The sequence below is a fragment of the Malassezia sympodialis genome, genomic scaffold, assembly GCF_000349305.1.
Source record: "Malassezia sympodialis ATCC 42132 genomic scaffold, msy_sf_15, whole genome shotgun sequence".
In the NCBI taxonomy this organism is placed as follows: Eukaryota; Fungi; Basidiomycota; class Malasseziomycetes; order Malasseziales; family Malasseziaceae; genus Malassezia; species Malassezia sympodialis.
This window is the reverse complement of record NW_017387813.1, coordinates 20,487-40,105: the sequence shown is the minus strand read 5'-3', so window position 1 is coordinate 40,105 and position 19,619 is coordinate 20,487. Positions and strand designations below refer to the sequence as shown.

General features: G+C 62.6%; 9 protein-coding genes across 9 annotated transcripts; 4 read left to right on the top strand and 5 right to left on the bottom strand.

The window, feature by feature from the left end:
- Window positions 1-72: 72 nt before the first annotated feature.
- Window positions 73-1,140, top strand: MSY001_2858 (uncharacterized protein; the record flags this gene model as incomplete). Its single annotated transcript, XM_018884729.1, has 3 exons — window positions 73-336; window positions 363-983; window positions 1,012-1,140. The coding sequence occupies 3 exons, from the start codon at window positions 73-75 to the stop codon at window positions 1,138-1,140; spliced, it is 1,014 nt and encodes a 337-aa protein (XP_018741360.1).
- A 342-nt stretch (window positions 1,141-1,482) lies between these two features.
- Window positions 1,483-2,469, top strand: MKK1 (MAPKK-like protein; the record flags this gene model as incomplete). Its single annotated transcript, XM_018884728.1, has 2 exons — window positions 1,483-2,037; window positions 2,065-2,469. 2 exons carry the CDS (start codon window positions 1,483-1,485, stop codon window positions 2,467-2,469), a joined length of 960 nt encoding a protein of 319 aa, XP_018741359.1.
- A 3,001-nt stretch (window positions 2,470-5,470) lies between these two features.
- On the bottom strand, window positions 5,471-6,433 carry MSY001_2856 (uncharacterized protein; the record flags this gene model as incomplete). The annotated part of the gene is made up of 1 exon (XM_018884727.1): window positions 5,471-6,433. The coding sequence occupies one exon, from the start codon at window positions 6,431-6,433 to the stop codon at window positions 5,471-5,473; it is 963 nt and encodes a 320-aa protein (XP_018741358.1).
- Window positions 6,434-6,539: 106 nt separating this feature from the next.
- On the top strand, window positions 6,540-7,814 carry MSY001_2855 (uncharacterized protein; the record flags this gene model as incomplete). The annotated part of the gene is made up of 1 exon (XM_018884726.1): window positions 6,540-7,814. The coding sequence occupies one exon, from the start codon at window positions 6,540-6,542 to the stop codon at window positions 7,812-7,814; it is 1,275 nt and encodes a 424-aa protein (XP_018741357.1).
- Window positions 7,815-8,963, bottom strand: MSY001_2854 (uncharacterized protein; the record flags this gene model as incomplete). The annotated part of the gene is made up of 2 exons (XM_018884725.1): window positions 7,815-8,569; window positions 8,594-8,963. The coding sequence occupies 2 exons, from the start codon at window positions 8,961-8,963 to the stop codon at window positions 7,815-7,817; spliced, it is 1,125 nt and encodes a 374-aa protein (XP_018741356.1).
- Window positions 8,964-9,651: 688 nt separating this feature from the next.
- Window positions 9,652-11,397, bottom strand: MSY001_2853 (uncharacterized protein; the record flags this gene model as incomplete). The annotated part of the gene is made up of 1 exon (XM_018884724.1): window positions 9,652-11,397. The coding sequence occupies one exon, from the start codon at window positions 11,395-11,397 to the stop codon at window positions 9,652-9,654; it is 1,746 nt and encodes a 581-aa protein (XP_018741355.1).
- Window positions 11,398-13,437: 2,040 nt separating this feature from the next.
- Window positions 13,438-14,270, bottom strand: MSY001_2852 (uncharacterized protein; the record flags this gene model as incomplete). The annotated part of the gene is made up of 5 exons (XM_018884723.1): window positions 13,438-13,462; window positions 13,504-13,601; window positions 13,625-14,130; window positions 14,155-14,162; window positions 14,188-14,270. 5 exons carry the CDS (start codon window positions 14,268-14,270, stop codon window positions 13,438-13,440), a joined length of 720 nt encoding a protein of 239 aa, XP_018741354.1.
- On the top strand, window positions 14,269-15,794 carry MSY001_2851 (uncharacterized protein; the record flags this gene model as incomplete). Its single annotated transcript, XM_018884722.1, has 2 exons — window positions 14,269-15,561; window positions 15,663-15,794. The coding sequence occupies 2 exons, from the start codon at window positions 14,269-14,271 to the stop codon at window positions 15,792-15,794; spliced, it is 1,425 nt and encodes a 474-aa protein (XP_018741353.1).
- Window positions 15,795-15,799: 5 nt separating this feature from the next.
- Window positions 15,800-19,597, bottom strand: MSY001_2850 (uncharacterized protein; the record flags this gene model as incomplete). Its single annotated transcript, XM_018884721.1, has 1 exon — window positions 15,800-19,597. The coding sequence occupies one exon, from the start codon at window positions 19,595-19,597 to the stop codon at window positions 15,800-15,802; it is 3,798 nt and encodes a 1,265-aa protein (XP_018741352.1).
- Between the last annotated feature and the right edge of the window lie 22 nt (window positions 19,598-19,619).

Here is a 19,619-nt window from a genome sequence, read left to right as displayed (position 1 = left end):
TGGAGGCTCGAGAGTGCATTTGTGCCCTATTTTCGCTCTGCCTGAATGACGTCTGTTGGACGGCTATCGGCCATGGTGTGGCGTACACCCACCCGGGGGCTTCGGCAGCTCAGCACTCAGACAGATACCTCCCATCACCTCGCAAAGATGGTGCGCGAGCGTGACTATGCTGCCTACCTAACGCACATCGCCTACCCACGGCGCCTGCAGCCCCATTTTTTCGCCCTACGAGCGTTTTATATTGAGCTTGCGTCGCTCAAAGACACGCTGAGCAACGAGCTCGTGGGGCGCATACGCATGCAGTGGTGGAGAGATGCCATTGAGGGTGTCTATGATGTACGTTGCTGGCGCTCACATCACAGAAACGACCACCCAAGCATCCGATCACGCTAGGTCTTCGTGATGCCATCTTTGACCCGGTCGTGGCCCAGCACGGCTCTCTCGTGAAGGACCACTTTCTGCGCATCATAGATGCACGCGAGGCTGATCTAGCTGACCCTCTTTCTCCGCCTACGTTGGCCGATTTGGAGCAGTATGCTGAATCGACCTCTTCGCGCATGCTCTATCTGCTACTCAACCTACAGGGTCTCTCCGACCCACGGGTAGATGAACTCTTTTCGCACCTGGGGAAGGCGATGGGCCTCTGCATCCTTGTTGCATCGCTTCCGCACCACACCCACCCCGCCCCACGCCCTCGAACCGGAGGAGGCGGGGCTCCTGGCCTGCCGGGCTCTAAGTACGCTCCGCAAGCCCATGGGACCCCTCGCACACCGACACTACCACTGCCACTGGAGTACCTAATGGAGCAGCGTGTCGTCCAGGAAGACGTGTTCCGGCACGGTATTCATGCACGCGGCCTCAGCGACGCCGTTTTCCAGACAGCGACGCGTGCGAACGATTACCTTATCACTGTGCGCGCCCTCATTCAAGACACGTTTGGCGGGCGTGTGCCCCCCGCGGCTGTTGCTCCTCTCTTGCTAGGGGTATGTGGTAGATGTGAACTAACCACAGGTGCAAACACGCTTGGTCCTCCAACGGCTGGAGGCGTCCGACTTCAATCCGTATGATGCAACCGTGGCACAGCGCAGCTGGCTGCTACCTTGGCACATTTGGCGAGCTGCGCGCACGGGGCGCCTGTAGATGACTAATACTCTGACACCCTGCATCCACGTCGGTCATTGTTATCCACCCGTCGTAGGGCCGCGTAAGGCGCCAACTCCAGCCACTATGCCCCTAGGACGGAGGACCCGGAATTTCAAGGGTCTCTTACTGAATGATACGTCTCTTCCGGAGACACCCCCAATAGAAGAGCGAGTTGCGCCATTTGCGCGCTATGTGCGCAGTGATGATCGCAGCGCGGGTCGCTCTGGATCGATGCCACGCAAGGGCATGTCATCGCTCGTTTCCAGCAGTAGGTCTGGATCGCAGCCGCCCAGTCTACAATCACCCGATGTTTTTGCATCAGATGACATTGAAAAGCGTATGGGCGGGCTGGACCTCACCAACGCAATAGAACGGACTCAACTGGACTTGAGTAACAACAACCTGGAATTTCTCTCAGACCTCGGTGCTGGTAACGGAGGCACTGTTACAAAAGTGAAACATAAGCCCACGGGTATTCTTATGGCGAAGAAGGTTGTCTTCATCGACACGAAGCCAGAGACTCGGAAGCAGATTTTGCGTGAGCTACAAATCCTGCACGAGTGTCACTCAGAATATATTGTTGGATTCTACGGCGCCTATCTCAGTGACGTGAATATTTACATGTGCATGGAGTACATGGACGTTGGCTCCTTGGACTCTATCTACTCCAAACATGGTCCCATCGATGTGGCTGTGTGCGGCAAAATTGTGGTCACAGTCATTCATGGCCTGTCGTACCTCTATGAATCATTTCGGATTATCCACCGAGATGTCAAACCCAGTAACATTCTGGTGAATCGCCGCTGCCAGATCAAGCTCTGCGACTTTGGTGTATCGGGCGAACTCATCAACAGCATTGCCGATACCTTCGTGGGAACGAGCACCTATATGAGCGTACGTGACCCCCACTGACAACCACAGCCTGAACGAATCCAGGGAGCCCAGTATTCCATCAAGTCTGACGTGTGGTCCCTGGGTATTACGATGATCGAGCTTGCTCACGGATGCTTCCCCTTCGCGCTCGATTATCAGGATGATCCGGACGCCACGACCCGCGCTGCACCACCTGCTAAGGAAGTTCGGTCGTTGAGTATTCTTGAGCTCCTTCAACACATTGTGTTCGAGCCTCCTCCGCAACTCAATGCAGACGCACATTTCCCGCCCAGCATGGTGGACTTTGTGAACCAGTGCCTATGCAAGGACCCCCAGCTTCGGCCCACTCCTATGGATTTACGGCAACATCCATTTGTCCAGCAATCTATTCGGGACCCTGTGGACCTGCAGGCGTGGCTGCGCAGTCTGGGTTATCTAGAATCTCCGCCGTAGGGCCTCGCGACAACAGCCCCAAAGTTTTCGCTAACCGCGCACATACCTGTCATCAATCTGTCTACTTAGGTAAGCCTTCTTGTGGACTCATAGGATGCCGATAGTCCGATTTCTGTGCGAGCGACAAATTTCACAATGCATACATCCTATTTGGTAGCTCTAGGTGAATTTTGCATTTTGTGATTTGCTAGACGCACGATCGATCTCACTTCTTGTTACTGGCTTTTCAGCGCTAGGACCTTATTGCTCCACGGTTTGCAGGTCAAACCTGTACGGGACCTCTCCATGGCGACCAGGAAGGTCATGGACGACACGGCGGTTCTAGAAAGAAGACCAGAAAATCTAGAGAGACTACGAAGGCGTCATTCAAGTGGCCTTATTTTGCTGGATGAGATATGGCAGAGTAAGTCCAAACCGAGCCGCATCGTGATGGCCATCGAAGACTTTGATGGTAGCATCTCACCGTCGTGCCTTCCCATAAAATATGGACAGCAGCTTCGGGTATACAAGTATGATTCGACAGGATGGTGTGATGTGCAAAGCTCACATGCTAGGGGCTGGGTCCCAGCTTCGTATGTGGTTAGTTTGGATACTTGGAGGGCGCGCCTAAAGAACACGTCGGATACATCCATGCCCGAAAACGTGGAGGAAACGAAGGGCAGAGACGTTGATCCTGTCGCGACATCATCAGACCTCGACTCCCCACCTTCTACTGTGCAACCAGAGAGCCTGGGATCACCTACCAAAGACCCATCCACCTACACTTTCACAAATTCTATATCTGCGCAGCTTAACAGAATGGAAGTGCGTGTACTACCTGGCTTAATGCCCATGGGTGTGGAAGAAGCAAGGTCGCATTGTACGACAACCCACGACATGCTACTGAGCAAACTGGCTGCGTTTGTAGGCCAGCTACATATCTTTGAGAATGTGGTGCTGGCTTCTGCTTTCCAAAATCTTGTGGACGTTTCACATGAATGCCTGGTCCCAGGGCATAACCTATCGGCACTGGTGCACAGCATCAGCGCTCTGTCTCAAGCTATATGGGCACCACCTGATGCCTTCGGGCATCTCAAAGAGGCACAGAAAAGTCTTGATAAGCTTTTGGCACAGTTTGCCAGTATCCAAAATCTCAGCGTCAGCAATGATATACAAATACAAGGATCACCCAATGACTATCGCAGCACACTGATGCAACTGGCGTCGTCAATGATTAAAGCTGCTAACATGTGCCTTGAGGCTATGTTTTCTGTTCTCGATATTGCCCCTGCTACTACAGTGGTTCAAATTTGGCGTCCTATGACATTATTTTCGCCTGGAAACCGCGTCTTCTCTCGCTCGCTGCAGGCCAGTGCGCAGGGTAACGGGAGACGTGTCGCTTCTGCGACTTTGGCAGAGTTGCCGTCCAAGCCCATGTTACGTTTACCGAATCCTGAAGGGCTACACAACTATGTGCAGAACCAACGGGAACTCCAGCCATCACCGGTGAGGGTAGAGCCGACCGGTGCCTGGGTATCCCCGTCTGTTCGCACGGTCGTGGAGCCGTATGGCGACGGAATCCTTGCTCGCAGTGAGGGCGGACGCGTGCTAGGGGGCGATATAATCGGTCTTTTAAGCAGCCTGTGCAAAGACTCTATGTGCTGTTCTACTGACGCTTCCGTGTTTCTCCAAAATTTTCGATCATTTTGTACGCCTCAAGATCTTTTGGCTCTGGTTCTGGACCAGTTTCACAAGTCTGCATCAGTGGCTGGGCGCCAGTGTCTTTGTCGGTTGTTATATACATGGGTGTCGCAGTACTGGTATGCTCCTGTGGACTATGTGGTACTGCCAGATTTATTGGAATTTGCACAGTTGCCTGTCTGCAAGACGATGCAATGGTCGACGGAGTCGCTCTCCTCTGTATGTAACTGGCGACTCCACCAGCATGACGAGGAGTTTCCGAGCGATCCGCAGCCCCGTCTCTCTCTGCCCATATCTGAAGGCAAAAAAATGTCTCGTATGATATCTCAGCGCCTGCTTACTATCTTGCGACAAAGCAAGGTGCTCTGGGATATTGATGTGCTCGAGTTCGACCCCGGCGAACTGGCACGGCAAATCACGTACCGGGAGAGCACCTTGTTCAATCAAATCACCATCCACGAACTCATTAATCGACGTGATGACTACAAAGATACAAAATACCATTCGAAGTGCACCCATGTAAAGGAAATGAGCCTCTTGTCGACCCAACTCACTAATTGGTTGGGCGAATGTATCTTGCGAGAGCCCGATCTAAAGCGGCGCTCACAGAAGCTGCGCTTCTTTATTGTCTTGGCACTCGAGGCCCTAGAGCTCGGCAACTACAACCTAGTCATGTCCCTACTTAGCGGTCTCAACTTGTCCATCATTGGTCGCCTCAAGAACACATGGGCGGGCGTGTCCGCCCGAAAGAAGGCCAAGCTAGACAATCTCTGCAAGATCTTTGATACCTCGCGCAACTTCCGGACGTATCGCATGCATTTGCGCACAAGGCAGGGACCGACTGTGCCGTTTCTGGGCCTCATATTGACAGATATCACATTCTGCTGCAGCGGCAACACCGTTATGCGTACTTTCCCGTCGTGCCCAGAGCCACTTATCAACTTTGTGCGATGCCAAATGCTCTCGAATATCTACCACACCGTGAATCGTTTCCAGCGTGCATACCCCATTGAACCCATTCCTGAAATGCAAAACTTCCTACAGCTGATTCTGGCACAGGGCAGCACCTATACCCCCGACAACTATTCAACAGCAATGGAGCGCATGTACCAGCGCAGCCTGGCGCTAGAGCCCCGCGACGCCATACCGGATGTGCTGCCCCCCCAGAAAGGCAATGTCATGTCACGCACACTTTCTGCAATCCTGAACACGCATGGGTCCAGCTCGCTGGGCTTGCAGAACGAGAAGAACTCCGAGCCCATAAGCCGACCCACGAGCAGTGCAAGCTCATCATCCATGCATCGATAGAAGCGTCTTTCGGCTAGGACACCCAACGATGTCCCAGTTCAAATATAGACCACCCAATCATACTGCTAGCAGCTTTTCTTGCGCACCGCAATCCTAGTCCATCTGCGAAGGCACGGGCACCATCGGACTGAAGGATGTGCCTCGCCGTTGCGACCACGCTGGATGGGGACGACACGGATGACTCACGCAGCAGCGCGCGCGGCGTGGTCTGCATGCGAGTTTTGACAATGTCAAACGGGTGTGTGAACACGGTGGCCAGGATGCCCGCACCCAAGCCGCTGGCACTAACAACCCACCAAGCGCCCGACTCGCCGTTGGCCCAGTAGCCCAGCCAGTGCTTCTGCTGCTCGTAGAATGCAAGATAAAGACCTGCATAGGGTGCGTCACGCAGGGCAGTCGCAGAAAAGCCGCGGAAAAAGCCTCGAGCGCCGCCGTCGCGGTATAGACTGCGTAGGGAGGCCCAGAGTGTGGGGTATGCGTCCTTAGAATAGTGACTCGACTCGTAGCGGGCTTTCACAATGGAAATAGGGTTGAGCAGGAGGCCAATTGTAACGCGTGCCAATGCACCAGTGACGATGTTCCCGGTATTGGACAGCCGTGCGAGTGTGGATGAGCGTTGTGTGCGGGTGGATGTATCAGGCGTGGAAAGCCCGGGCACCTGCCACTTGGCCACGAGCCAGCGTAGTTCGTTGAGTGTATAGAAGTACGCGGCCACACCTGGTACATTACGAGCGATAGTGGGTACTGTGCCGCGCCACAGGCCGCGGTACCCGTTATCGTGCACAACTGACTGGAAGGCGCGCACGAGCCGCTGCGTGGCCGTGGCAGTTGTGGCAGTTGGCAGGCGTTCCTGTTGCATGCGGGTCTTTAGGAGATCCATGGGCTGCAGGAGCACACAGGATGTGAGTCCAGCAGCGCCGCCGACGCCCAGCGTCTTCCACGCCGGCGCTGTGCGGGGACGCGCCGTCTCACTCATCGAGACAGGCGAGAAGGCGTAGCGGGGGATTACGGCACGTGACGGAATTCGGCCAGTAGCCCGTTGCCACTAGCCGGCATGGCCCGTGAGAATCTCTCTAACGACCATGATGCCCATCGCCGCTATGATGTCGGCGCGTGCTCTTGCACGGAGTGTGCCGATGTACACCCCTGCAATTTCTTTTGCTGCTCGTCGTGCCTTTTCGATGACGCCCCTCCGTCTGGGTGAGATCAAGGTCCCCGAAATGGCCGAATCGATCACGGAGGGCACCCTGAAGGAGTGGCACAAAAAGGTGGGCGAGTATGTGGAAGAGAATGAGGAGGTTGCGGTGATTGAGACGGACAAGATCGACGTCTCTGTCAATTCGCCCGAGGCCGGTGTTATCAAGGAGGTGTACGCCGAAGCCGAGGACACGGTCGAGGTGGGCAAGAAGCTGTTCTTTATCGAGCCCGGTGAGAAGCCGTCGGGCGATGCGAAGGAAGAGCCCAAGGAGGAGGAGAAGGAGGAGCCGAAGGAAGAGAAGAAGGAGGAGCCGAAGGAAAAGGCGGAGCCGAAAGAGTCTGAGAAGAAGGAGGACAAGCCCGCGCCGAAGGAGAAGAAGGAGGAGAAGAAGCCAGCGCCGGCCAAGGACAAGTCTGCGCCCAAGGCCGAGGAGCCCGCGCCCAAGGCCGGCGCGCGCACCGAGTCGCGCGTGAAGATGAACCGCATGCGCAAGCGCATTGCGGAGCGTCTGAAGGAGTCACAGAACACCGCGGCGTCGCTGACAACCTTCAACGAGATTGACATGACGGCGCTGATGGAGTTCCGCAAGCGCAACAAGGATCGCCTGCTCAAGGAGACCGGCATCAAGCTTGGTTTCATGGGCCCCTTCGCTAAGGCCTGTGCCATGGCCATGAAGGAGATCCCCGCTGCGAACGCCAGCATTGAGGGCGAGGGGCTCGGCGACACCATCGTCTACCACGACTATGTCGACATTGGTGTCGCTGTGAGCACGGAGAAGGGTCTTGTGACGCCTGTGGTGCGCAACGCCGAGTCGCTGAGCATTCTCGAGATCGAGAAGGCCATTTCGGATCTCGGTATCAAGGCGCGCGACAACAAGCTGACGCTCGAGGACATGACCGGCAGCACGTTCACTATCTCGAACGGCGGTGTGTTTGGCTCGCTCTTCGGTACGCCCATCCTGAACCTGCCCGGCTCTGCGATCCTCGGCATGCACGCCGTGAAGCAGAAGCCGTACGTCGTTAACGGCCAGATCCAGATCCGCCCCATCATGGTCGTGGCTTTGACATACGACCACCGTCTCCTGGACGGCCGCGAGGCAGTGACGTTCCTGGTCAAGCTCAAGCAGTACCTGGAGGACCTGCCGACCATGCTGCTGTAGTTACGCTACGTAGGTACACCAGACCGCTTGCACGAGCGCCGCGGCATGATTCGTATGGATCGCCTCGCGGCAGTAGCGCTGCAGACCCTCGCTCATGGCGACCGGCGCCTGCTCCGCATCGAGAAGCTGCACGTCGACCAGAGCGCCGCCCGGCTCATCGAACTGCAGCTGCAGCGTGCGCTGCCCACCCTGCTCGGCCGGCACAGCCAGCGTAATGTGCAGCTCGCGCGCCGTTGGCGCTGCGAGGCGCGTGATGCCCAGCGCCGCCTGCAGCGTCTCCAGCATCGTGGCGTGCTTGGTACAGAGCCGCTCCAGCTCCCAGTCTCGCCCACTGTCCCGGCCCATTCCGAGCTTCGCCTCGTTGGCGTGCTTCTCCGCGGATGAACGCTCCGACTTGAGCCGCTCCAGCACGCGCAGCGCCTCGTTCAGATCGCGCTTGGCCTGCTCCATCTCATGCACTGTATGTGTCGTCTCATCGTCGAGCGTCTGCATCGTGACAATTTGCTCATCACACACGGCTTCCAGCTCGGCGGTCGTGAGCGCGCCCTGTGTGCCTTCGGCCGCCTTGATCTTGGCGAGCTCTAGCTCCATATCTGTGATCTCCGAGAGCAGCGTGTGGGCCTCGGTGGTGCCGCGCTCTACGGCCGCCCACGGCTCCGCCATCGCATCGGCGATGTGATCGATGTCCGAGCGCAAGTCACGCACACGCGTCTTGGCTTCGACGAGCTGCTGCTTAACACGCTTGCATTCGTGCTCTGCGGTGAGTCGACCTCACGTACCCCGCTGCGTCACGTCGGCCGTCGACAAGATCTGCGGCTCCTGCCCCGTCTCTGGGTCGTCCTGCAGGTCCGCAAGGAACCGCAGCTTTGTCTCCAGCTCCAAGTAGATGAACTTGAGCTTGCGGAAATAGTCTAATAGAAGCGCCTCTTCCTGCTCCATGGTCGCAGGCACCTCACGATACAAGTCCCAGTCCAGCTGCAGCTCCTGATCGTCGGCCACGTCCCCGTCGTCGTGCATGTGCAGCATGCGATCTTTCAGCGCTTGTACGCCCGAGACCTCACGCGCTTGAACATCAATGAGCGCGCGCGCACGCGCAATGCCTTCTTGCACGGCCGCATCGTCACGCACGGCGGCCGGGTCCTGCGCCATGCTGTCCCTAGGCAGGCGTCGCGCGTCGCGCGTCGCGCCTCTCACGTGATCCTCACCACCACGGCGCCCAGGACGCCGTCGATGGACGCGGCGCTGCGTGCGCTCGAGCGGTGCTGTATATGCAGCGCCTACTTCCCGCCACGTCAGAGCGCAAAGAAGCGACGCATGCACCTGGATGAGTGTGCGCGCTTGCGGGGCCTGTCTGCAGACGACACGAAGGATTGTCTCCTGCGCGCTGCCGCCCACGTCCTGCGCGAGGAGCGCGAGCGCCAGGCGGCCGCGGCGCAGGAGCGGACGCTCTTTGCGCGCTATGTGCACCATGACACGACGCCTACGCGTGTAGCGCGCCTCGAGGCCGTCGTAGGCATCCGCCCAGACGCGTGCAGCGTAGGCGAAGCGCGCGCGATGCATGTGGCAGCGCGCGCATCGTGCGACGACCTGCTGGACCGCTACTGCGCTCGTCCAGCCGCGCACGAGTGTGCAAGCTCTCTTGAGCCGGTGGACGCGGGCGCTCGCCGCATGCTCGCGCAGCTCGAACGGCATGCGGCACGTCTCGCCCCACCGCGGCGCGCGCATCTTAGCGCCCCTCCGATCCCCGCAGTGGCTGTGCCCACGTCCGACGACGACGAGGGCCTATATCCCTCCTGTGCCACACGCGTCGATCTGGTTGTTACAAGCGACGAGGAAGCTAGCTAGTCTGATACAAGTCACGCATGCGTTCCCAGCCACCGTGCTGCTGCACCCACCGTTTGAGCGCGCGTAGCTCGGCAATCTCGGCGGGATACACGTACAGATTCTCGACCTCGGCGGGCGGCCGCGGCGCAGCGAGCGTATCGGTCGGTGTTGGAACGAGTGGCTCCGCCTCGCTGCGTGCGTAGGACGTGCGCTCCGCCGGCGCAAATGGCTGGCCATTAGGCGCCCACGACGCGTCGAGGGCCGCAGCATGCTCCGCAAGGGCGGCGCCCGTCGGCGTCGGCACCGGCTGCAGCGGTGCTGGGGCCGGCGGCGGCGGTATCGCTCCCAGCGCGACTTGTGCGAGGATATCCAGTGGCGGTGTGCGGGGCGCACGCGGCAGCGCACGAGGCGCCGTGCGCCGTCGGTCCCGCGCCGCTGCCCAGAACGCGAGGCGGATCGTCTTCTCGGGGATCCGGAACCGCAAGCGCTTCGTGCCCGTGTCTACCGTGACGTCCTCCCAGGGCTGCGCACGACTGTGCCCGGCGCCCGTCTCGGCATCAAAGGTGCGGTCGTGGGCGTCCAGCACGACGTCCACGAGTGCGTCCTTGGTGCGCGGTAGCGGAGCGCCTGGCGGCACCGTCACGCTCTGCACAGCCTGCGGCGCACGGGGAATGCGCATGCGAGGTTGGCCCTGGCTGCTGTGCGCGGGACAGCGCCACCGGCGTGTGGCTGGCGGCATCGACGAGAGCGCCGGCTGCACACAGTCGAGGTGCCAGTGCAGCGTGCAAAAGTCGCAGCTGAGCATGGGCCGTCCGGGCGCGTCAGCCCAGGAAGCGCGTGTCTTGCCTGCCGCATGCGCCGCAGCGATCGCGCGGCGCTCGGCCATCTCGATCGACTCGCCGACGCGCACCGTGACGGCTTCGCGCGGCAAGGCACTCTGCCCGCAGCAGAAACACAGGATCGGCTCGCCCTGCTTGTCGCGCAGCAGGAACGGATCGCGGTCCTCCATGAATCCTTGCCGATTGAGCTTGAGCGGTCGCTGGACCGTGGTATCAAGGTAGGCGCCATCGGGAGCCGTGCCGACGCCCTTGAAGTAGTTCCGCAGGTCGGCAGGCAGCGCAAACATCCGCGGGTTCTCCGTAGCGAGCTGGCGCAGCAGCATGCCAAAGGGACCGCATCCGCGCGGCATCGCCGGCGGCTGGCGCTCGGCAAAGCAGACTTGGCAGAACCAGCTATCGTCCGCAAGGGCCCGCGCCGCGCGCGCGTCTTTCGGCGGCGCCTCCTGCCTGGGAAGAAGGGTCCCGTTCGGGAACGGCATCTCGTTGACGTCCAGCGGGGGACACACACACGCAAAGTGAAAGCTGCGGGGACACCCGTCACAGCACAGGAAGCGGCCGCGGCCACTGCACGCATCACAGAAGTCGTTGTTCAGCGCGTCGAGGTCCTCGTCGTCCAGCAGCGCCGGGACGCCCATCGCTTGGAGGTCCGTGGCGGCCGCTGCGCCCGGCGCCGCCGGCGCCGCCGGCACCCGCGGCGCTAGTGTGCGCGACGGCACACGCCGCGTCGATCCTCGCGCGCGCTTGCGCGCCGGGGGAGCCGCCTCGGCCGCCTCGATCGATTCAGGCGCAGGCACCGGCACCGGCGCCAGACCCGTCGACGGCAGGATTTCCGTCGCAGGCAGTGGCGACGCGCCATGCTTGCCACTGGCAAGGTCTGGCACGGCGGCCGCCGGGACCGGCGGCGGCGTATCTGCGTCCATACGGGCCGTGGTGGGAAGAAAGCCAAGTGGAGCGGGCAGCGCTACGACACTACAAAACGCGGCGCGATGCGTGCGAGGCCGGGACGCGCCGCCGCCTCACGCCGCGCGGACGGCGGGGGCGCGTGCAAGGCCCATGGGGCGAGTACCGTGCGCAGGTGGTACCAGTCGGCGGGCGCGTCCGCGGCGTCCGCGAGCGCCGCGAGGGTCGCGTGATCCGCCGCGGACGCGGGCCATGCCTTGACGAAGCACGGCAGGAGCGGCGGCGCAGGCAGCGGACTGGGCCCGAGCGCGTACGCGGCGCGCGCAAGCAGCACGAGGCTCGGCTCGAGAGCGCGGCGCTGCTGCACAATGCGTGCCGCATGGGCGGTCGCCCACGCCTCGGCGACGCGCACATGCACCGCCCGCACACACTCGTAAAAGGCGGGGCTCGCCATGCGCTGGAACGTCGGGCTTGTATACAGAGCCGCACAGACCTCCAGCACGGCCTGCTGCTGCGTCACGCTCACGGGCGCAAGGTCCGCGACGAACTCGGCAAGGGCGAGGCACGCGGCTTGCAGCGGCGCAGATGCCACGTCGCTCGTATGGACGGCGCCATAGAAGCGCTCCTCCATCAAGTGCACACACGCTGCCATGCACGGCGGCCGAGCCGACCGCCAGCGCTGCAGTGGCGCGGCGCGGTCCGCGTCGCTCTCCCAGAGCACGGCGCGCGCGCCGCTGTCGCCCAGCGCCCGCTCGTCGTCCCAGACGGCCATGAGCGCCTCCCCGAACGACGACGTGGCGCGTGCAAGCGTCGCCTGCACGAGCGCATCGAGGCGCGTGTCCAGCATACGCTCGATACGTTCGCGCAGGGCGCGCACGCCAGGCGCCTGGGCCTCGGCACGTTCCGCGGCGCGCGCGAGGGCGGAACGGCTCGCCAGCAAGGCATCGAGGTCGTGCATCGTGGCGAGCTGCGCAGGCAAGGCGTCCCACGCAGCACCGAGGCGCTCCATGTGCTGAGCGAGCGACGCGTCGACGTCCACGGAGGCACTCGCGCGCGCGGCGGGATAGGTGCGCACGGCCTCGGGCATCGCCTCGTAGAACGAGACCGCGGTAAGGGGCGCCGGCGAGAGGAGCGCGCGGGTCGGGCGGCCCACGTCAAAGAAGCTCGTGTCGGTGCGCATGAGCGTGTGCCACGCCGAAGCGAGGGGCCCCTCGTCGCTGCCGCGCCAGAGGCGCTCCGTATGCCGCCACGAGATGGCCGCATGCGTCACGAGTCGCTCGAGTCGCTGCGCCAGAGGGTCACTGGCCGTGCACAGCAGCGCCGCACCGTGCGCCTGCTGTGTGTGCCAATGGGCCATGGCTCGCGCGAGATCGGCGGGCGCATCCAGGACCATCCACGCGAGAAGAGCGTCCAGGACGCCGGACGTGCGCGCGGCCGTGGCTTGCAGCTGTGCGTCGATCCGCGCGCGCACGCCGACCTCGAGCGTTTGCAGATCCGACCATGGCTCGGAGACGAGGGCGACGGCCTCGGCGTCCTGCGACTCGGTTAGAAACGTCCATGCGCGGCGCCCGAACGTGAGCGCCCATGCCCCCTGGACGAGGGCGTCGGTGCGCAGGGCCGCGCGCAGGAGCGGTGGCGCATCGAGGAGGAGCTGCTGCGCCGCGGCGAGCCCGAGGCTCGGTGGCACCGCCGGTGGCGGCGGCTCGTACCGTGCGGCCGAGCGCTCCGCAGCCCTGTCTCCCGTACGACGCGCCGCATCCTGCAGGGTATCGAGCGTGGACTGCAGAGCACCGAGGTGCGACTGCATGTCCACGACGGAGCGCGACACGAGGAGGAGGTCGTCGAAGCTATCGCCCACGAGCGAGCGCACGGCACGCTGCTTTTCCTCTGCCGCATGCGCAAGCTTGACGGCATACTGCTCGATATCACGCACGCTGCACTGCTCAAAGAGCGCATCGGCGTCCGGCGCCGGGGCAGCCATGGGGGCAGGGCAAGGTCCGCGCGAGCGCGTGTGGATGTATTTCCCCGATCGTCTACATAATACCACAGCACGAATCTGGTCAGCCGTCCATCGCACGCACTTTGCTGGGGTCAGTCGTAGAGGACTACATACCTTCCGAGCCGACTTGTAGAACATCTTGCTCTGCTGGCTGAGGGAGCCGCTCTTCTCGACGAGCTTGTCGAGGTCCTCGCCACGCTGCAGGACCGAGTCGATGGTGTTGTGCTGCGTGAGTGTGGCGCACGTACCAGCACAATCTTGGTATCGTCCAGCTCCTGTTGCACGCGCAAGATCGTATCGGCCTGGCGGGGGTCCTGGTACCGCGCAAGGTAGTCCTGCGCAAAGGGGAACTCGCTCGTGCGCACGATCCCCTCGCCCTTCGACGGGATCGCGCCACTCGCGGCAATCTGCGCAGCCTGCGCCTGCCACGACGACTTGGGCACCTTCATGAGAAACTCCTCCAGCAGCTTGTTCAGCAGCGAGTACGCCACACGCACCGGGTACTCGCTGTCCGACACGAGCACGCCGCTCACGCCGTCGACCGCAGGGCGCATATGCACATGCGCCGTAAAGGTGTTCTCCTGGATCGACTGGCGCTGCGTCGGCTGCGTGCGCTCCGACACGGTCTTGGCCATGAACGCCATCATGTCCTGCACGGTGCCCCGCTGCATCCACGAGAACGAGTTCAGGTCCCAGGCGCTCAGCAGCGGCACGGCCTGCTGACCCGGCTGGTTCGCAAAGATCAACACGGCAACTGGCGTTAGCACGACCTACGCACACAGCTTCCTACACGTCAGTCGGGCGCACGTACATGTCGTGGGGGGTAGAATAGAGCCCGCCGCTCGGGGCCTCCACCATCGGCCGACAGCGCGTGACGCCCCGCACAGACACCATGGCGCCCCCGGTGGCAGGGCGGCCGCGCACTAGGCAGCGGCTGGAGAACTATATGAAGACTAGCGGGTGGATCATGATGGTAATAACATATGCAATGTTGCTTATTCCGTACTTGCAGGTCCTGCTTCCCATGCTCACGACCGCGCCCGTGGCACGCCTCCCGGACCTTTATGTGTCTGGCGATGCGCAGTGCGCGCCCGTGCCGCCCACCTTTGTCGCAGACCCGTATGGGTACGTGCGCGATCCTGCGACTGGAGAAACGGTCCAGGCGCCTATAGCGTGCGAGGACACGCGGCGTATCCCGAGTCTCGGTATCGCCATCTTATCGTGCGATCCAGGGCGGATCGAGTGGAACACGTTCCTGGGTCCGCTCACCAATGCGACGCCACGAGGCGCCCTATGGATCCTGCCGTACCAGGAGAAAAATGCCACCGCGCAGCGCCTGCCGATCGCGCAGTGGCCGGCCACGAACGATTTTCATCCGCTCGGTCTCGGCGTGTACGAGCAGGCGCCTGGCGCCGCGCGCCTGTTTGTGGTGAATCAACGCGCTGCATTCACGACGATCGAGGTGCTGGATCTTGTATGCCATCAGGGTGAATGCCATGCGACGTACGTGCGCTCGCTCGCGCATCCTCGCGCTACGCATACAGCCAACAGCGTATACGCTGTATCGCCGCACGCTGTGCTCGTGACCAACTCGCACCTCGTCGCGCGGCGTGCGCCGCCACGCGCACAGTATGTGGCGGCTCTTTCGACCAAGATGCCGCGTATACTGGCCGTCGCATTGCACCCTGTGGTGCGCCAACCGTGGATCGCGCCATGGCTGACCAAGGTCGACGCCTTCCTGGGCTTGGGGTGGGTCGCGCATGTGGCATTTGATGAAGCCGTGCGCACGCCTCGCCAGGATGCTGTGCGTTACGCCGAGGGAATACGTACGCGTTTTGTGGTGAGATTCATGAGCTTTGCGAATGGGGTGGCCGTGACTCCCGACGAAAGTGCGCTGGTCGTGGCGTCGTCCGTGCGCCTCGGCACCTATATCTTCCCACTGCGGGTGCACGATGCGCAAGGGCACGCGGACTGGACATCGCGTCGTCTGCTCGGGCGGTGGCGTTGGGCTCCGACGCCGTTTCTCCCGGACAACATCGCGATCGTGCCGCGGACGCCTGGGACGACTTGGGCGAAGGACGATCCGCTGCACGGCGCCTCGGTGCTCGTAGCAGGCCACCCGTCTGTCGCAGCGCTCGAGCGCATGGCGCGCCATGGCACACAGCGCGCGCCGAGCTGGGTCGTCGTGCAGTCGTATAGCCACAGCGGAGACACGCGCGATCACGCTGATGTCTACTACGCGGCGGAGCGTGTTATGCAAAGTCAGAGACTACAATTGAGGCCTAGGTGGCAGGTGCGCACGGTGCTCCAGACAAAGGGGCAGGCCGTGGCAGCGAGCGCCGGCGCAGAATGGGACGATTCGAGTGGCGTGCTGCTCGTATCGGCGCTGTATGGATCACCACTCGTGTGCCACTATGACAAGGCTAGTCGGGCGCGAGCATGGCCTTGATCTGCTGGCCCTCGCGGCGGTACTGCACATCGGCCACCAGGGCCTCGTAGCCGGGATGGCGGTGGCTGGGGTGCCCTGGCTCGGGCGGGGCCGGCGTGACGGGCTCGCGCTCCTCTTCTTCTCGCGCTGCAGCGAGGGCCTCGGCCTCCTCCGCTTCGGCTTCCACGTGCAGCTCCTCGACGAGGCCGCGGATCCACTCGTGCTGGCGCAGCTCCACGGCCGTGGGGCGGAGAAAGGGATCGATCGTGAGGCACTGCCGCAAAAAGTCGATACCGAGTGCACTGAGCTGGCTCTCGTCGGGGAGGGCGGGGTGCTGCTGTGCCATGCCGATGTGGAACATGATGGCCCACTCGTTGTCGAGCTGGGCCCATGGGCGCTGGCCCTTGACGCACTCGAGGACAACACATCCCAAGCTCCAGATATCCATCGCGCCTTCGCGGCCGTTGTGCTCGCCACGCACGACCTCGGGGCTCATGTACATCGGCGTGCCCTGGAGGCTCTGCAGCTGCTCGCCCGATGGCGCGTGCGGCCCCCGGCGCGACGCGTTGAGTGTGCGCGAGTTCTTCGAGAGGACCTTGGCCGCGCCAAAGTCGACGAACTTGATGACGCCCATATGGTCGAGCAGGATGTTCTCGGGCTTGATATCGCGGTGCACGACGCCCTTCGAGTGCAGGTACATGAGGCCGTCGAGCATCTGGAGCGTGTAGACCTGCAGCACAATCTCGTCCTCGATGCGCCCATGCTCGAGCAGCTGCGCGAGGCTGCCGCCCTGGCAGTACTCCTCAAATATGTACACCTTCTCGCGGTGCACCTCGATGCCGTAGTACTCGACAATGTTGGGGTGGCGCAGCATTTCCATCACGTGCATTTCGTCGTGGATCTGCTTGTAGAGGCTCGGCGAGCTGGTCAGCTCCTGGAAGCGGATCTCCTTGACGGCCATGAGGCCACCTGTGTCGAGGTTTACGCCGAGGAACACAGTGCCGAACGTGCCGCTGCCGATAAAGCGGCCCTGCTGCCAGCGCATGTGCACGCCCTTGGACGCGAGCAGCTGCAGCCCCCGGTCCTCCATGCGCGTATCGTCCAGCACGCGTCCGATGACTTGCCGCTCGGCCAGCACGGCCTCGCGTGCGCGGTCGCACTCGCTGAGCGCGGCGACGCGGCGCTCCGAGAGCTGTCGTTCATGCTCGGCCGCGTCAGGGCCGCGGTACATCTGCGCGCCCTCGCGCTCAATCTGGGCGCGCCGCTGCTCCTGCTCCTTGACGGCATTGCTGCGTGCGCCGAGGATATCAAAGTGCGAGATGAGCAGGGCCATGCAGCTCGATACGCGGCTGCGCAGCTGGAAGAACTCGTGCTCGCTGAGCAGGAAGATGTTCTCGCCGAGTGTCATGTTCATGGCGTTCTCCAGCGCCGAGACGGCCCACTTGAATGTGCGGCGCTCGGTGAGCACACAGTCGTCACAAACAAAGCCGATCCACTCGACAGAGAGCTGCGCGAGCGCAGTCGATAGGAGCGAGTTGAGGCGCACGCTCTGTACATAGCCGAGGCCCCGCGCGCCATGGTCAAACGCCATACTGAAGCACATCTGGACGAGCTCGTCGCATGCCGCACGGTCCGCCGGCGCCAGTGGGCGCAGGCGCAGCATCTGCTGCCGAATCACGGGGACGGCGTGCACGACCTGGTCGGTGAGCACGTACCCTGCCTTGGACATGAGCTTGAGCTCGTGCTGCAGCATGCCCAGGTGCGACATGCGATCGTACACGGTCTGCAAGGGAAAGGCGGACGGCATCTCGCCCGTCGGCGTGCCCGCTGCAAAGTGGTGCGCGAGGTGCCGCTTGGCCTGCTCGAGGTACGGCCCTGCGCCATCGGCGACGAGGCGCAGACGCTGCTCCTTGAGGTCGACGTCGATCCACGGGAGCGTCAGCGTCATGACACGCCCTGTCCACAAAAACGGCTCGCACGGCGTGAGCAGCAGCAGGTAGGGGGGCGTCGCGCCTACATCGGCGGCCATGAGCGGCGTGCCTTCTTCGTTCGAGCGGCCGCTCGCGCGCACGCACTGGAAGAGCAGGTCCTGGATTGTATGCGGCTTATCGTGCAGGCTCGGCTCAGCGAGAACAAAGACACCACGCTCCTCAAACGACGTTGTGTATACGAGGAAGTAGTCGGCCTGCAGGAGCGTCTGGAGGAGCGTGTGTAGATCGTACGACGGGTGGCTGCGCAGCGCGCGCAAGTCGTACTCGCACGCGCACTCGAGCGTGCTGCGCAGGCGGCGCGCAAAACCAGTGAGGCGCCGACTGCGCATGCGCGTGTGGTTGAACACCGCGTGGATACTGCGCGTCATGTCCTGCACGGGCAGCGGCGACTGCCGCGAGGCGTGCGGCGGCGCCTCACGCGCGGCCTCCGGAAGCTGCAGCTCCTTTTGAAAGTAGGCCATAAGGCGCGCAAACAGGCGGTTGACCATGCCTGCCATCTTGTGTGCGACAATGATGTCGGCGCCGGGCACGACGCGTACGGCCTGCGACAGAAAGTGCCACTCGGGCTCAATCACGTCGACCTCCTTGAAGAAGGGCGCACTCTTCAGGCGGAAGTGCAGGAGGCGGAAGAAGAAATGCAGTGCCGAGCACACGGCCGCATCAAAGCTGTCGTCGCTCTTGAGCGGCAGGCTCCAGCCAATGTCCGGCTCGGGCACCGTAAGCTGCATGTACTGCGACTTGATGCGGCACGCGAGCGCGAGCGCCGCGCGCAGATCGTCCGCAAGCGAGTCGACCAGCAGCACGCTCGGCTCGCGCAGCTTGTCCGCATACTCCAGCCGCTGCCGCAGCGCGGCCTCAGCGAGCCACATGGGAAAGCGCACGAGCGGCAGCACATGCGGCTCAAACGACGGCAGGCCAATCTTCTCGAGCAGCGCGTGGTGCGTCCGCAGCGTCTCGTGCGTCTTTTCCACAAGCATGCGGAGCCGACGCAGCGTGCGCTGCTCGAATGTCTGCTGCACGTTCCCTTCGAGCGAAAGGCGCTGCACCACAGTGCGGTCGCGGTCCGCGTCGCCCGGGAGCAGGGCCTCCAGTGCAGGACGCAGTGCGCCGCCGGGCGATGTGAGGCTGCCGGACCAGCCGCGCAGCAGACCCGCCTGCGACTTCAGCTCGCGCGTGACATTGTGCCATGCACTGAGTGCGTTCAGCTTAGTCTGCAGCGGCGGCTGCACCCAGTCAGGGAACAAGGCCGCCATCTGCCGCAACGAGGGAAAGAGGCGCTTGGCCTGCTGCACGTCGTCGATCAGCTGGCCGACGCGCGCAAACACAGCGTCCGCGTCCTCGTCGGGCGCGACGGCAAACTCCTCCACGGCCTGCATGAGCGCGGGCACAGCCACCTCGCGCTCCTTCTGCAGCAGGTGCTCCTCGGCCTCGGGGTCGTCGCGCCCATGCGCATGGCCCGCCTGGATCGCATGCAGGCTTAGCCACAGGCGGTGCATCTGCTCGGCCGGCGAGCGTATCGCCGCATCCGCCGCAGTGATGCGCTTCGTCTCGGACGATAGCACCTCGCTCTCCAGCACGGAGCGCAGCATCTTCTGCCACTCCATGCGCTTCTTGGGGTCGTCTTCAGGCACCACCTGCTCGAGCACGCCGCGCTCCGCCTGCGGCGTGCTCATCTGGCCGGGCGTATCAGCGCGGCGCGTGCACGCGCGTGCGCGGTCCATGTACGAGTGTAGGTATACGAGGTCCGTCTGGGCCTCATGGTCTGCGCTTCCACGCCGCGCGCCGCGCTCCGCGTCCGGCATGGAGGGCGGCGCTATAGGTCGG